Source organism: Nannobrachium achirus (genome assembly GCF_963921795.1).
Source record: "Nannobrachium achirus genome assembly, chromosome: 23".
Taxonomy (NCBI): domain Eukaryota; kingdom Metazoa; phylum Chordata; class Actinopteri; order Myctophiformes; family Myctophidae; genus Nannobrachium; species Nannobrachium achirus.
The window spans coordinates 10308726-10325180 of record NC_137830.1 but is presented as its reverse complement, the minus strand read 5'-3'; the positions used below and the strand labels follow the sequence as shown (position 1 = coordinate 10325180).

Sequence of the window (16455 nt, the reverse complement as noted above, 5' to 3'; positions counted from 1 at the left end):
GGTGTAGAGGGGGAAAAGAGCAGACTAAGTACAGAGTGAAAGGTGAAGGTGAAAATGTACATGAATCCAAAATACACTGACGATCGTGCTGTCAAACAATGAAACTATATGGAATCTTTGAAAAGGTTGTGGGGGTCCCTGCTTCATCTCTCTCTCAGCTAAGGGGTCCTTGGCCTGAAAACGTTGAAGAGCCCTGCTTTAGTATAAAGGACATTTTGGTGCTATTCATGACAGCTTTCTTGGAGATGCACACTATAAAGCGGTGGTGATCCTCATCCTCATTTCCCATGAGGACTGGAGAGTCAAGTTGAGCTCAAAGTCAGAACCCAGTGCAATAATAACGATACAATTGAGCACCGCTGGTCTTAATTATCTAGCTGCCGCCATTTTGTTTGTGTGGAGTTGAAACACAAAAGATGTAGGCCTATGGAAAAAAGTAGCTAAAGCAACACCCAACATAAACCGGTCTGTGTTCCATATTTATAACATCAACAATAACATGTTTGGTTCATTGTTTTATCTATTAGACCATTTCTATTTAACTAATTTCTATTGGGGTTTAGACTTTCTATTTTTAGCAGTTGACCGGGTTCATATACCTATACCTAAACAGGCTTGTCACAAATATTACATAATCGTCTAATCGCAATTATTTGACATAATTTGCCATAATCGTCATAATCGTTTCCACGTTGGAAAAAGTTCATATATTTTCAAACATTTTCAGAAATGGTGGAAATAGCAGATCTACAAGCTCACCAGAACTTAATGTTGATGAATAGATCTGTGTAGTAATTTCACTCCCCTTCTTCATGTGGGTCAACATTTCCATCACAACCTCTAAGCTGTCATGAAGCCATCGCTCATCAGCTGCTACATACATGCTTCGGTGACATTTTTACTGCCCCCTCAAACCGACGGTGAATGTCGGGGGCGCCCACTGGCCTAGCGGTCCAGGTGCATACCACAGGTGCATACCACATCGTGCCGTGGGTTCGACTCCCGTTCCCGACACTTGCTGCGTGTCACTCCCCATCTCCTGTCCAGACACGTGCACACATAGACATCAAAGGGGGCTTGAGCCCCTGCCCTTTTATCTGTCTGTAAAAACTGCCCTTTCCAGACCATGAATGCAATTTTTACTATGTTGAAAGAAATGCAAATGCCCCTCTTTACATGACATATCTGAAGGCAGCATTCAAGAGAATCTCCTTGTCAGAACTCTCCTGAACTTGAATGCAGCGTCTTGAGTTGAAAGAATTGCCCTCTCGGTGTAGAAATCCATGCCGTTACGCCACATCTCCAGTATTGACTTGGTTATGCTTAGTTCAGTGGGGTTTCACACACCAAAAACAGCAGAACTCCAAGCTCACAATGCGTCGTGTGAGCTTGGAGGTCTGCTATTTTCGGTGCTTCCACCAAAAAGGCCCGTTTGGAACTTCCAGCCCCTGCCTCTCTAACATTCTCTGCAAGTCCCTGGTCCTATCAGTCTTCTGTCCTATCAATAAAGGCATAAAAGCCCCCAAAACAAATCTTAAAAAAGCAAACAAACGGTGAATGTCTCACCTCCTTACACGTTATCTCCACAAATGTTTCCCTAGTACGAGGTGAAAAAAGTCTGGTTTTGAAAAACAACCAAGAACATTTCAAAAAGGTCAAAGTATTCCTTTTTTTCAGAAATGCATAGCCTGTGAGTTGCAGCTGCGCGGATGCTTCGCGTTGACCAGAACAGTGCATTGAGTGATGTGGGACCTTAAGTGTAAACGTTGACTAATGCGTTGGGAGCCTCGGTCTTGCGCGAGTCAGTCTTCCTGCTGCTTAGTCGCGGGATGAGTTCACCGCCTTCGTGGAGCGAGAGTTGATGAAATCTGACTTCCTGTAGCCGGCCTGTAGAGGGAGACAGAGAGCAATGAGAGGAGATGAGAAACAGCGAGGACCAAGCAGAGGCTGTATTGTTCAATCTGTTCGCGTTTCTTTGAATTCTTAAGACTTGACTAGACAATTTAACCACACAAACCCTAGAATCCCTACACACTGGTCAAAACTGGCAGATGTGAGGCGTTGCAAGCTGTTGGATCTGCTATTATCGGTGAAGAGAGATTTGATGTAATGCAGCGCTACTCAACCTGTGGCCCATGGGCCACATGCGGCCTCTGCAACATGTCTTTGCGGCCCGGCATGGTCATACCAATACAAATATATAATATGGTTACTTTCAGTGTAGACAAATACTTTTGATGTCATTTTTCAGTTTCTCTCCAAAACCACTAGGAAACTATTATTGTCTTGTTTTTATTTTTAGTTTTTTTTTTTAATATATTTTGTTTGCTCCAAAAGAAGAAACATCATAATTTCATCATCAATCATTCAATGACAATCTTTTTGTTCAATGAGGTGCGTGCGTGCGTGCGTGCGTGCGTGCGTGCGTGCGTGCGTGTGTGTGTAGGAGAGCTAACCTTCCTATAGGCTCCATGGAGTTCAGCGTGGCTCCACATGCTGTGCAGTAAGATACACGCTGCCTGGCCTGCCCTGGTTGGACCGTAGCTACAACACAAGAACAACCTTTAAATACATCAATGAATCAACACAATGTAATCCAGAATTCTCATATATCAACCAACTTCATTACACGGCTCGGTTGAATGCTTGCTTCTGGTCAAACGCTGGATCCAGCAGGTGTGTTATTTATGGATAATGAGCGCAGAGCTCGATAACAGGCTTCTGTCTAATAATCGAAGACTCAGAAGGCCTGGCTGCGCTGCTTGATTTGATGCCATATACACCATGGCAGCCACGTAAATAAACGCACAATGTCATTTACAGTTAAACGCTGCTCTCAAGAATGTTTTTGAATGCATTTGAAGCGAGAAAAAGACAAAGCAGTAGCTGAAACAACACTTCCTGTGGTATTCATTCCCGTAAGCAGTTTGGAGTCTATTCATTCCAATGGGAGAGCTAACGTGAACACAGCTTCTGAACCATTCTTTAGCTCCATGGTCACTGAACTGAATATTGGACCCAAACGTCACAAGCCATAACTCAACAGACGGATCGTTGCGGTTGTATTTTTTCTTCTCCGCGTGCATGAAAATACTTTCGCCGGCCGTGAACTGGAACCCAGAGCCCCCGAGAATCGGGTAAATACTATAGGAAAAAGACCAGGGCATTTAATCTACATTAGTTATGGCAAAACCTGTGTCAGTAAAAGTGTTAAACATTGTTGTTAACGCTCAGAGATGAAGTGACTCTTGCTGACCCGCTGTCCTTGGTGCTGATGTTGATGATCTTGGGCAGCGCAGCGTGGTTGACGATGGCCCTGACGTTGAGCGTGTGGTTCTGGCTCAGGTTGATCAGCACGTGGAGCAGGGACACCGTCACCTCCGTGGGAAGCTCCGCCCCCGTGTCCGAGTTGGGCAGCATTCCAACCACATCTGGCAACACCTGTTTCACTTTGGACGTAAATAAAAATATATAATAATTCTATAAGCCATTTTATCTGGAGGTAGATAGTCCTGCCATCTTGGACAAATGAATATATAATAAAGAGCATTCTTTATTATATAAGTATCCAAATGAACAACTGTTGATTTAGAAGGCCTTTGTATTATCAGCCTCAGGTTTTAATGGGTTGACATGTGGCGTGACAGGTTCTTATGAATACTAACCTATGTCGGCGTGCAGCTCTCTGTAGCGTGACAGGTTCTTCAGCAGAGACACAGCCATCCTCCGCACGTCGCTCTCTCCCTGTTCTAACATCCTCTTCACCTGCTGGAGGCCGTTCTCTCTCTGCACTATGGTGTGAGCAATGGCCTCAGTCACCTAAACACACACACACACACACACACACACAAACACACAGTAGGTGACATGTTTCTGGCCGAAAGGAGAGGTATTCGACAACTGAATTAAATACCCATATCAAATGCAAAACTCAAGCCACTGCAAGCGCAAGAAATTAAAGGTGATTTAATTTTTCTTTTGCAGAATCACAGCCTATTTTCTTTTTTTTTTTACATAAAACAAAATAAAAATGCAAAAATAGCAGATCTGCAAGCTCACAACATGCCAAGAAGATGTGACGCGTCGCTTGCAGATTGGCTACTTTTGCCATTTGTCGTACAATTAAATATCCATCCCTCCATCCCTCCTACCCTGCCGTTGCCAGCGGTGATGTTCTGCAGTGCTCCCACGGCCGCCTCCTGGGTGCAGTGGCGCCCACTGCAGGCCATCAGGGACAGGTACATCCTCACTGTGATGGGGCTCCACAGCCACTCCACGCCACAGGGGTTGGACCTCTCCTCCAGCAGGGGGAGCTGTCGCTCCACGCTCTACACGCAGCAAACAGCAGGTCATGGGGAGATTATAGTGATTGTCAGTGATGGGGAAAAAAGGACTTGCATTTCTGTGATGACACCAGGCCTGGAATTCTTAGTCCATTGAAATAATTAATTGAATTTAAGAGTTAAGGATTATTTTAAATGTAAAATGTAGACTATCTGCTGTGAAATTAATAGATTGGTATTTACAATCTGATCCATGCTCAGCCCTGCACAAATCAAAGACACTGGATTGGTTTAAAAATGGGGACTCAACAAAATACACTGGTGTCTACTGTCTACATATTGACAAGAAAGAGCCAGAGGAGAAAGTGGTACAGTCAGCTGCTGGGGCATTAAGGCCACTGTGGCCTCAGGTCATGGGACGTCATAGGACTTTCACTTAACAAATAACTGAGTACGCATGTTTGGGGTCTCACAGAATATCTCCATATACAGTACATGGATCTCCAACTGGTGGTGGTAACTGGTCCGATATACATCACTGGCCAGATGGCCAAGACATGGTGCAACCTCGCCCTTTAGGTCGAGGTCACTTGACCTAGGTCAGGTGTCTTACTGGTAAAAGTATCCAATCAATCAATCAATGAGAGCCTTGAGTGTGAACAGGTAACTGTACCTCAGTGATCTTAGCGCTGCGCTGGCTGAAGCAGCCTGTGTTCTTGGCTCTGGGGGCCATGAGGCTCAGGCGGGACTGTCCCAGGTCGGTCAGGTACTTCTGGGGAAGCTCCGCCTCGATCTGGTAGGACAGGTTGTGTAGGATGCACACACAGTTCTCTATGGACTGGAGAGGAGACAGGTTGATAGGACAGGTTGATAGGATACACACAGAGTTCTCTAGGACTACAGGTTAATAGGATAGGTTGATAGGACAGGGTTTCCCAAAGTGGGTGTCGGGACTCGTGGCACCCTGGGGTGTCATGATGCCAGTCCAGGGTGCCTCAGAATACTTTGATCATATTTGGGATTCATCAATATCACTTCAGTTTAACCACTTAAAGGCCCAGTTCATCTCTGGGACAACCAGACCAGCATGAATGATGCAGCATAAATGATGCATCATATGATGCATCATTTATGCTGCATCATTCATGCTGAAATACTAAAATATCTCAAAACACAGATTGAACACAAAAGATAACTCAGGATTGTGTTGATCTTGTCCCAAACAACAATAAAATAAGATCTGGTTGTCCCAGAGGTGAACTGGGCCTTTAAGAGTGACTACTTGATTATTATTTTTTATATACGTATATGTTTTGGAGATATGCTTTTTTTATGCCTTCATTGATAGGACAGTAAAGGCAGAGTGCAGTAACTACGTTTTCGGACACACTGACTTATTTGTATCGCCCAAAGGTCAAATTAGCCTTCATGATATTGGGGGATGAACAATTTGCTCAAGAACAGATATACAATCAGTGTCAAGTATTGGATCCCTAATTTGAGCATTTCCGCCTATAGTGCTTTTTTCCACTCCCATGTTAATGAATGACTGGCTGCACACTGACGCAGATTTTCTTCATTGTTTCACTCCGTGTGGAAAAATATGTTTTTTTCTGTGCACATCAAAGCGTACTGCAGAGAAAAATCGCCCTTGAAGCGTGTTATAATATAAAGGTACCTTATCATCTGGTTTGTAGTCAGCGATGGTCCTTCTGATGTAGTAGACCAGAGAGTCTATTAGATTGTCACATTCTCTCATGGCTTTCCTTCCGTCTGGACCTGCTGAGCTTACATTCCTGGAAAACAACACCATCACAAATCACTGGAAATCATTTGTTTACTTATCATCTCATGAAACCCTTAAGAACTGAAACGCTTTAGCCGAGTGCCGCGCTGCGAGCTTGTAGATCTGCTATTTTCGAAATATCGTGAAAGTCTTTGAATATTTATACTGTATTTTATAAAGCGAACATTTTTAACTCAAATCTTTGCTTCGGGGGGGTCCTTGGAACAACGCATTTTGAGATGGGGGTCCGCGGTCAGATAATTGGTGCACTGTGGAACACTGTGGAAAGAAATAACGCAACTGGGTTTGATATAAACTGATTCAAGGTGTGGAATATAGTCTCATATACCACAGCAATTAAAGGGAAACCAGCCAATCAGAATCAAGGAATGGAACTAGCCGTTTTAGAATCTACATTAGTTATGGCAGTCTAAGTGTTAAATAATTCCCTTGAATCAGGCAGGGGAGGGAGAACACTAAATGTAACAGGATTAGCGATGGGACGATATGAACATTTCATATCACGATTATTGTGACCAAAGACATTGTGATTTACGATATTATTGCAATAATCAAAATATCCCCAACATCCACTATCCTGGGGCGGAATATTTGCCAAAAAATAGCCGATCTACAAGCACACAACGTGTCGCTTTGCGGCGCGTTGTGAGCTTGTAGATCGGCTATTTTTTGGCAAAGAGATTTGGCAGAGAGTGAAAAAAAAACTGTATCAAATACCTATATTATAAGTAAATTTTACCAGATATGCAGCTCGGTAAATAAAAGGTGAATTGATTCCAGTGCATCACGGAGGACGATATCACAATAAATTAAATCTCCACGATACGATTATCGTGAGTGTTTTTCATCACGATACACAATAATGTCGCTTATCGTCCCATCAATATACTGTATCCCCATTGAAAAGGCAGGAGAGAAAGACGTCGGGGAGAGAGAAACGGAGATGGGGGAATTGGAGGCACGTTACGTACACATCTGCAAGATGATGCTATTGTTCTAAACATCATGTACATACAGTACATGCTGCTACATAATGTCTCGAACGCAGGGGTCTTCAACATTTTCAGGTCAAGGACCCCTTAGTTGAGAGAGATGAAGCAGGACCCCCACAACCTGTTCATAGATTCCATATCGTATCATCGTTTGACAGCACAATCATCAGTGTATTTTGGATTCATATTAATGCCTGTTCTCAGACATTTAACCACTTGAACTGTCAATACTTAATAAAATTGACCTTTCACTCTGTACTTAGTGTGCTCTTTTTACCCTCTACACCAAACCACTTTGCCGAAAATAGCCGATCTACAAGCTCACAACGCCTCGCAGCGCGAAGCGTTGTGAGCTTGTAGATCTGCTATTTTTGGCTAAAGTTATCAGAATATGGACACTAGGGTTCAAGTGGTTAATATAAGAAAGGGAGAAAAAAAGCTTCTATCACACAAAGATTTGGAGAAGGAGGACCCCCTGTAGTAACTCTGAGGACCCCCTAGGGGTCTCGGGCCCCCTGTTGAAGACCCTTGCTGTAACGGGTGAAACGATATGATGTTCATATTGTACATGTGTTATCTCTGTGAGGGTTTGACCCCGTTTCTGGCCTGCGTTTTAATTTTTTCTCCCCGCTTCTCCTCTATCAATCTGAATCTTGTTTTCAGCCCACTTCTTCTTCACCTGTAAACTGTGTTGTGACAATGAAGTCCATTCTGATTCTGAGCCGATAGAGAGATACGATACCATACCATGATATGCAGGTTAGGGTTACATGTGTGGAATGTGCAGGGAGAGCAGAAAGATAAGATAAGATAGATAAACTGGGAGAAGAACAAACTGGGAGAAGAACAAGAAAGTGAGACGAGAGACAGTAAATGGTAAATGGTGCATTTTACAGCGCCGTTATCCAAGACACTTTACAGAGTTTTCATTACATTCACCCATTCAGGCACACATTCATTCACACCGATGGCAGAGGAAACCATGCAAGGCACCAACCTGCTCACAGGGAGCAACTAGGGGTTCAGAGTCTTGCTCAAGGACTCTTTGACACTAATTCTGGGGGAGCCCGGGATCGAACCCTTCGGGAACCCTCCGTGTTCTAATGACGGTTTCTCTACCCCTGAGCCAATACCGCCCCAGTGAGACAGTGAGAGAGAAGGAACGAAAGCGACAGAAAAAGAAGACAGAGACAAAGAGAACACGGATGAATTATTTAGTCTTTCACTGTTTTCAGTTGGTCGTATGGTTGCTAGGAGGCCGATCCTTCTGCAAACAAACAAAATGGCCTCACTGGGGGTCAACAAGGTGATGAAACACCATCTCAACTCTGGGTGTCGCACCAAATTCTGGGCCCTGGGTAATTTAACTATTGAAAAATAGAAGACAAGCTCACAGCGCGGATGTAAGCTTGTAGATCTGCTATATTTCAAATCCTTCTAAGGTTTTTTGAAAAACCTATGTTTCTATGTCAGTGGTGCTCAAACTTCTTCCATCCTCAAAATGATATGTATTTGGCCACAGACCCCCATCTCAAAATATTTAGTTCCAAGGACCCCCCAGAAGCAACATTTGAGTTACAAATGTTCACTTAAAACATTTTCACAGGTTTTCAAAAATAGCAGATCTACAAGCTCACAGCGTGGCACCGAGTGCCACGCTGCAAGCTTGTAGATCTGCCATTTTTCAGTAGCACATAATTAAGGCCCCTCCACCTTGGGCCCTAGTAAGTCCCACTCACAACTCGTCGCGATGCAACGCATTATGAGCTTGTAGATCGGCTATTTTCAAATGGCCGAAATGTATATAGTGCTGAAGTTGTTAATGTCTTGTAATGGTAGTACTAGTAACTACATTTTCAAATAAATGTAGCGGAGTAAAAGTGCAATATTTGAATCCGAGATGTAGTTACAATAGAAGTAAAAGTATTGGAAATTGGAAATACTCAAGTAAAGTACAAATACCTTAAAATTGTACTTCACTTCCAGTCGAATAGGCTTGTGTCGTGTTTCTTGCCAAAGATTACAGTAATACCAAAAATGCTATCCACGTTAGTCAGGGTACAAGACATCTTTTCTCCGTTTCATGACACAAATAATCTCAGATTTTATAGGAGAAAAAAAAAAGACTTTAGAATCGAATTAGAATCATTTTCACCTCATTCATAGTTGGGGAACATCCTTTTCGGTACGGAAAGCCCTTTGCATGAATTCCACGGTAATATGGAAATGATGGTGATTAGGTGATTATTTCCGGCTGGGTTTATTATCAAACTGTTCACAGAGACCTGTAATCTAAGTTACAGCATCTGCCGGATCTCACAGACTACACAGGACCTTCTAATCGTGTTTATTTGCATTCCAGGAGCCTGACAAACTGTATAGAGCGCTATTAACGCATTTAGAACTGTAACGCGCCTGTGACACGTTAGATTTTAACCTTTATTTTATACTTTAGATATTAACACATATGGTGCCAACCCCGAGTTTCCTGAGTTTGTATTGGTACTAGTGCTGTGCCAACCCCGAGTTTCCCGAGTTTGGGCCGTTTTTGAAAAAAAAAAAAAAAAAAAAAAATCATTTTTTTTTTTTTCAAATTTTTTTTTTGGACCTCCAGAAATGTATTAGGCATGATCGCGATCGCGAAATTGCATGTTTAACCCCCATACCAACCCATTCTTTCAAACATGGCAGCCATGTTTGTTTACATCTGAAGAAAACATAATGGCTGATAAATCATGAATGCCTGAACGGATTTCCAAGCGGATTTTTTTGTTTGAAAGCTGTGAACAGCATCTACACACGTGGTGCATCATCTAGGCATGGGCGTGCACTTTTTACACACTTGCACAATTACATGGAAGTCTATGGTAACCATGGCAACGCGAGACATTGAAGAGAAAAAATCATAGCAACATAAGTGTTAAAAAATAGCAGATATACAAGCTCATAGCGCGGCACCGAGTGCAGCGCTATGAGCTTGTAGATCTGCTATTTTTTTTGTTTTAATCATAACAATTTGTGTTATATAGTCTGAATTATATTGACCCGATTATATAAATATCTTCTAAATCATTCTAAGTTTTTTTTTTTTTTGAAAACTCATGTTTCCCTCATCGGTAACCCTTTACTTTCCGGTACAGTAATTACATGGTAGTTACCACGTAATTACAAGGTAATTACTTGGTAACCACCCCGTATTTACTGAGTAATAACTAGGTAATTACAAGGTAATTACAATGTATTTTACATAGTAATTACCTGGTGTTACCTGGTAATTCCCAGATACATTCCTGAGAACTACCAGGTAATTACTAGGTAATTTAAAGCATGTACCTGGTAATTCCATAGTAACTACCTGGTAATACACTTAGCAATTACTTAGTTTATTACCCGGTAGTTCCCTGGTATTTTCTTAGATACTACAAGGTAATTATTAGGTAATTATAAGTATTTTATTATGTATTTAGCATGTAATTATACTGTAACTACCTGGTAATACACTTAGCAATTACTATGTTTATTAACCGGTAGTTACCTGGTATTTTCATGTATACTACAAGGTAATTATTAGGTAATTATAAGTATTTTATTATGTATTTAGCATGTAATTATAGTGTAACTACCTGGTAATACACTTAGCAATTACTAGGTTTATTACCCGGTAGTTACCTGGTATTTTCTTGTATACTACAAGGTAATTATTAGGTAATTATAAGTATTTTATTATGTATTTAGCATGTAATTATAGTGTAACTACCTGGTAATACACATAGTAATTACAAGGTATATTGCCTGGTATTTACCAGGTATTTTCTTTGATACTACCAGGAATTTATGAGTAGTTGCTTATGCAATTACTATATAATTACATGGTAACTACCATGTAATATACCTATTAATGTCAAGGTAATTCCTATGTATTTTCTTAGAAATTACTAGGTAATTACCGTTTAATTTCATGTTAACTATCATGTTATTTACCTGGTCCTTACCTTGATAGGTAACCCATTATAATATGTGCATATACAAAGGTACTTACCTGGTATTTACCCAATAACTCCAAAAAGTATTTACAGGGAAATTACCCAGTAGTTACTGTTGGTTTGTACTGTAAAGTAAAGCGTGATCAATTCCATGACCTTACCTGGTAATTACTCAGTATTAACCCAATAACTACAAAAGGTATTTACATGGAAATTACCCTGTAGTTACTGTTGGTTTGTACTGTAAAGTAAAGCGTGATCAATTCCATGACCTTACCTGGTAATTACTCAGTATTAACCCAATAACTACAAAAAGTATTTACAGGGAAATTACCCAGTAGTTACTGTTGGTTTGTACTGTAAAGTAAAGCGTGATCAATTCCATGACCTTACCTGGTAATTACTAAGTGTTTACCCTGTAACCAGAATAATTATGTGCCTTGCATTTAGCCAGTGTAAGTGCAACTACTGAAAAATAAGTACTTTTTTTTTGGGACCAAATGGCATCATGGCCATGGGTGGATAAAATAACCAGGCCTCAAAAATGACCAGTGTCGTTCATTTGTGTTCAGTGCATGCTTCTCCGGTGTCCGTGAGTCTGCTTCTCCCCTGGACAGCACACTGCATCTGAAATCCAGTTCCCACCCCAAGCACCAGCAAGCAACCCCACCATAACCAAGGCATGATACAACACAAATATAAATTCATTACATTAACACCTCCTCAACCACCACCAACCTTGACATAACACGCAAAAAAACAGGTGAGCTGGCAAAGAGATTTCTTTATAAAATGCTGTAATGCTTTTCAATAAACAAAAAAAAAAAAATCACATGTTCGACAGTGCAATACTATAAAAAAACTATTTACAAGAAGTACACAAAATGACAGTTGATTCTTCACACATTGGTTGCCAACCCCGAGTTCCCCGAGTTTATAATGGTACCCCCCAATTGCCAACCCCGAGTTCCCCGACCAAAAAAGAAAAAAACATTTTTGGACCTCTAGAAATGCATTAGGCATGATCGCGATTTTGCATGTTTAACCCCCATACAACCCCCATACAACTCAGGTAGCAGACCTCCAAGCTCACAACAGTGTAAAACATAATGGCTGCTATCTCATGAATGCCTGAACGGATTTCCAATCGGATTCTTTTGTTTGAAAGCTGGGAGCATTGTGCACACACATGGTGCATGATCTAGGCATGGGCGTGCATGATCCGTGCACTATGAATTACATGGAGTCTATGGAGACCTTTGCAACTTGGACCCTCAAGAGATTTTTTTTTTTAAGGCAACAAATGTGTTCATATACATATGAGTCGAACCGCTGAGATAATTTTAACACAGTTCTTATATGAAATATATGAAAAGGGTCTAGGGGAATTCAGAATGGGGGAAGAAATTGACGAACCAGCTAGGATGGGTAAATTACGTCACGCTTTACTGTTCTAAGGTTTAAGGCGCTTTCCCACTGCGCCCGCATAACGATAGTTTTCAATTGAAGCCGATGGCAGCGTCCACAACACAACGATATAGCCGTCATAATTGACGTGAACGCCATCGCCGACATGTCGCTATCGTTATCGGGTGCAGTGGGAAAAGGGCCATTACACTTGGTAACATGCTCTGACATCCTTGAACAATCGTCCAAGAATGCCCTCCCTGTGTTCCCTCCCCAGCCAGTAATGCCACTCGATGAACCGTAGGTTCATCTTCAGTGCCTTCTCAGTGAGGTTCCCCCTGTACCTATAGATGTCTTCCTTGCAACTATTTTAGAGTATAAACTAATTTGAGTAAACTAGTCTGTATCTATTTTGTTTCTATGTTCAAATATCCTGAGTTAACTATTTTTCCTTTTCTTTCCTTCCACAGGTAAAAACCAAGAATGGATGATCACAGGTAGAGGTAAGTATCAAAAATCTAAATAGAACAATGAATTTCAATTACTTGGAATGTAATGAAAATAATAAAATACAAAAATAAATGTACTTCAATGCTCAATGTTCAATTCAAAATCAAATGTCCTCTTATTCAAAAATCAAATATATCTAATATGGCTCAGTCTTTTTCAGTTAGATCCAAAAAGAAAAATATGACACTTTAATACTGTCCTTTTTCAGCTCAGTGTGTCTAAATCCGAAGGCACTTTGACTCAGTGCTTAAGTTGTGCCTTAATACTGTAAGTTCAGTCCAAAAAATACAATAAAACTGGTGTCTCAATTATCTCAGTCCAAAAAATGAAATAAAGTAATCCGTTCGAAATTGTACTCCGATACTCCTACCAGTCTGGCAGTGAGTGACTCTGTTGGTTGGTTGTGCAAAGTGGACCCTTTGCACTGCTTGTAGATCAGCTATCTAATGTCCGTGGGCCTCCTCGCTCGCCATCCTGTATCTCCAGGAAATATCATGGGGTGTTTCCCAGCAAGGGAAAAAACCTGACCTGTACAACAGGCCATAAAGAAAATAACATCACTATAAGTAACTCAAATCAAAACATCAAAGTGTTTCAGGCACTGTGTGACTGTGGGCCAATTAACACTAGCTGCAGTAGACAACTAGGCCCAAATTGATGGCTGATTGCTGTCAGCTGGCTGCCCAGCTCAGTTACTCTGATTACATAAATCCGTTTTTTACCATGGATAAATCTTCACATTTAACACCAGAAACATGCACAATACCCTTGTATCCCTTAAATAATGCAAAACGTTTTCATTACAAGTGCAAAAACAATGATTTAGTGCAATTATTCCGTTTTCAACTCACCAAAACAATTGGCTGTACAAACACAAACAAACAGCTTCTTCCTGTACAAGGGCTGCTCCCAGGTTTGACCAAACGTTCCCCCAAAAGGTGGCTTGCTTGTCACACTTTTAGGCTTGTAATCAAACAGTTTCTGGTAGTTTTCTTATCATAAATCAATTCACTTTTCAGTTCAGTTCTGACGTTCACTCCTCCTTCTCTCTCTCTCCTCTCCAGGTAATGACAGGCTGCACACACTCTGCCCTTAAAGGGGAAGTACGTCATCTGCCACTTAAAGGCATATGTTGTGTTTTCTGTACATGTACAGTTTTAAAGTAGCTTCTTAACATAATAAAACCATTCCCATTTTAAACCAACGTATGAATTCTGTATTTATTAATCACTTGAGTGTCTTAATGAATTATTCATGCATTTAAAATGGGTATGTACAGAATATATACAGAAAATGAATAAATATGAACAGTTCATTAAAATGCATGAATAATTCATTAAGACACTCAAGTGATTAATAAATACAGAATTCATACGTTGGTTTAAAATGGGAATGGTTTTATTATGTTAAGAAGCTACTTTAAAACTGTACATGTACAGAACACACAACATATGCCTTTAAGTGGCAGATGATGTACTTCCCCTTTAAGGGCAGAGTGTGTGTGCAGCCTGTCATTACCTGGAGAGGAGAGATAGCCAGGCAGATAACAGAAATAATCGTTCACTTGCGGATACAAGCACCAAAATTGGCACACATACTCCTTAGGGATTGCTCTTTTCAAAAAACCATCTGGCCAAATAAAATTTCAAGATGGCGGCCATTTTTCAAGATGGCCGCCATTGAATATACAGTAATCTTGCATTCCGCAATAAAATACCATAGACCTGTCCTATTTGAATGATCTTGGTGTCAAATCATAAATTTCTCACTATGTAGAATCCAAATTTGGACCCATGGACTTACTCACTGGCTTCCTTGTACCATATATCAGTCCCGGAATCCTAATATTCTGCTAAATTAGAGGTTTGTGTTATGTCTGACTCGGGTAAAATGGGTGGTAGTGTATATCTTAGTATTGTTAGAGGTTTATAGTGTGTATGTGTATGTGTGTGTGTGTGTGTGTGTGTGTGTGTGTGTGTGTGTGTGGGGGGGGGGGGGGGGGGGGGGGGGTAATGTAGTAACTCAACAGAGCGGATTTCAATGCACAGTGGCTGACGCGGCTAAAATGCATGGTAGATATAATAGCGCCGTGGGATCACTCTTTGTCTAGTCTCTATTCTTCGACCTTTTCGACTTGGGTAACCCTGCCAGGAGTACAAGACTCCTGCCGACATAGCTCTGGGGGTCATGGAGACACGCAAACTGCCTCACCACGATAAGGTGATGATCCCGTCGAGGCAGGAGGTTTTTTTTTTTGGTCTTTTTTTTACGTTTTTTCTATCTAGGGCCTAGGCAGTATAGTACAATAGTATAGTAGGCCTAGACTACAACGCTTCTAAACCTCGCACCTGCAGCTGCACAGTGCCGTGCAGGTCAGACCAAAGCGGTAGCATTTGCATCAACTGCAGCATTCCAACTTGCATCCACACTTGGTCAGCTGCTGGCAACTCTCTGCAATGGGTGGGAACTCAGTCCAATCAATCTGCCACAGATCTCCTTTCTTGGTCCAGCCCCAGTTGTCAGGAGTCTGCATTTCTGGTTGACATACTGTTGACTGACTCCAGATGCAGGCCGCTTGATAGGAAGCGCGCTTCACATGTTGCTTCAGTGCTGCTTGCGTTGGAGGAATGGCTTCGTATGGCCTCTGCTTCCGAGCAAACAAGTCCAACCTCGCATCATTGACACCTTCAGCTGTGCTGGATCGGTCGTACATCATGACCACAAACTTCTCCAAGATTTTCAGGTCTTCATCATCCACTACAGGTGGGTAATGGCTGAGTTTGCTGAAGACACCGGAAGCCTAATCACAAACATTCCAGGTTTGCCACGCAGACTTCTTCCCCTTTCCGCGGAATGCTGAAACAACATCGCAGCCAGTGAAGGCATGGAAGAAGAGCATCCCTTTTCTCTTTTCTGCAAGAGTGCAACACAGGTCATGAACAGGAATCCAATGGGGGAATGAACAAGGAATCCAGGAATCCTGCATGGTGCCACCCCAGCCAGATTGATAGTGCTGTTGCTGAGAGCATCTTCTTCCTTGGTCACAAATTTTCAAATGTTCCGCTCTCAAACTCCTGAGCCAGCTGAGGATGCTTCTGTCCCAGGGTCACCATGTCTCTGTAGTGGATCGGAAGCCAACGTGCATAGTGAACATTGTTGTTTGCGAAGAAGTATGGTATCAGCTCAGCCAGTGACTGACAGTACAGCAAGGCTTGGGCAAAATTCCTTCAAAATGGCAAAACTTTATGATAGAAAATGACAACAAAGCTGAGCTATTCAACTTTCTGGCTGATAAGATAGCATGTGTGGCCTCACCAAATGTGGTCATTGTGACCAAGGAAGAAGATGCTCTCAGCAACAGCACTATCAATCTGGCTGGGGTGGCACCATGCAGTCACGAAGAAGCGGACACACGGATCTTTGTGCATGCCAGGCATGCCACAGAAGCAGGCAGCAAGGTCATCATGGTCAAA

General features: G+C 41.7%; 1 protein-coding gene across 1 annotated transcript; it reads right to left on the bottom strand.

Annotated features, from left to right (window-relative positions):
* Positions 1-1818: 1818 nt before the first annotated feature.
* On the bottom strand, positions 1819-16095 carry LOC308308745 (plakophilin-2-like; the record flags this gene model as incomplete). Its single annotated transcript, XM_080754198.1, has 8 exons — positions 1819-1887; positions 2457-2544; positions 3257-3449; positions 3666-3819; positions 4152-4328; positions 4957-5121; positions 5962-6079; positions 16028-16095. The coding sequence occupies 8 exons, from the start codon at positions 16093-16095 to the stop codon at positions 1819-1821; spliced, it is 1032 nt and encodes a 343-aa protein (XP_080610324.1).
* Positions 16096-16455: the final 360 nt, after the last annotated feature.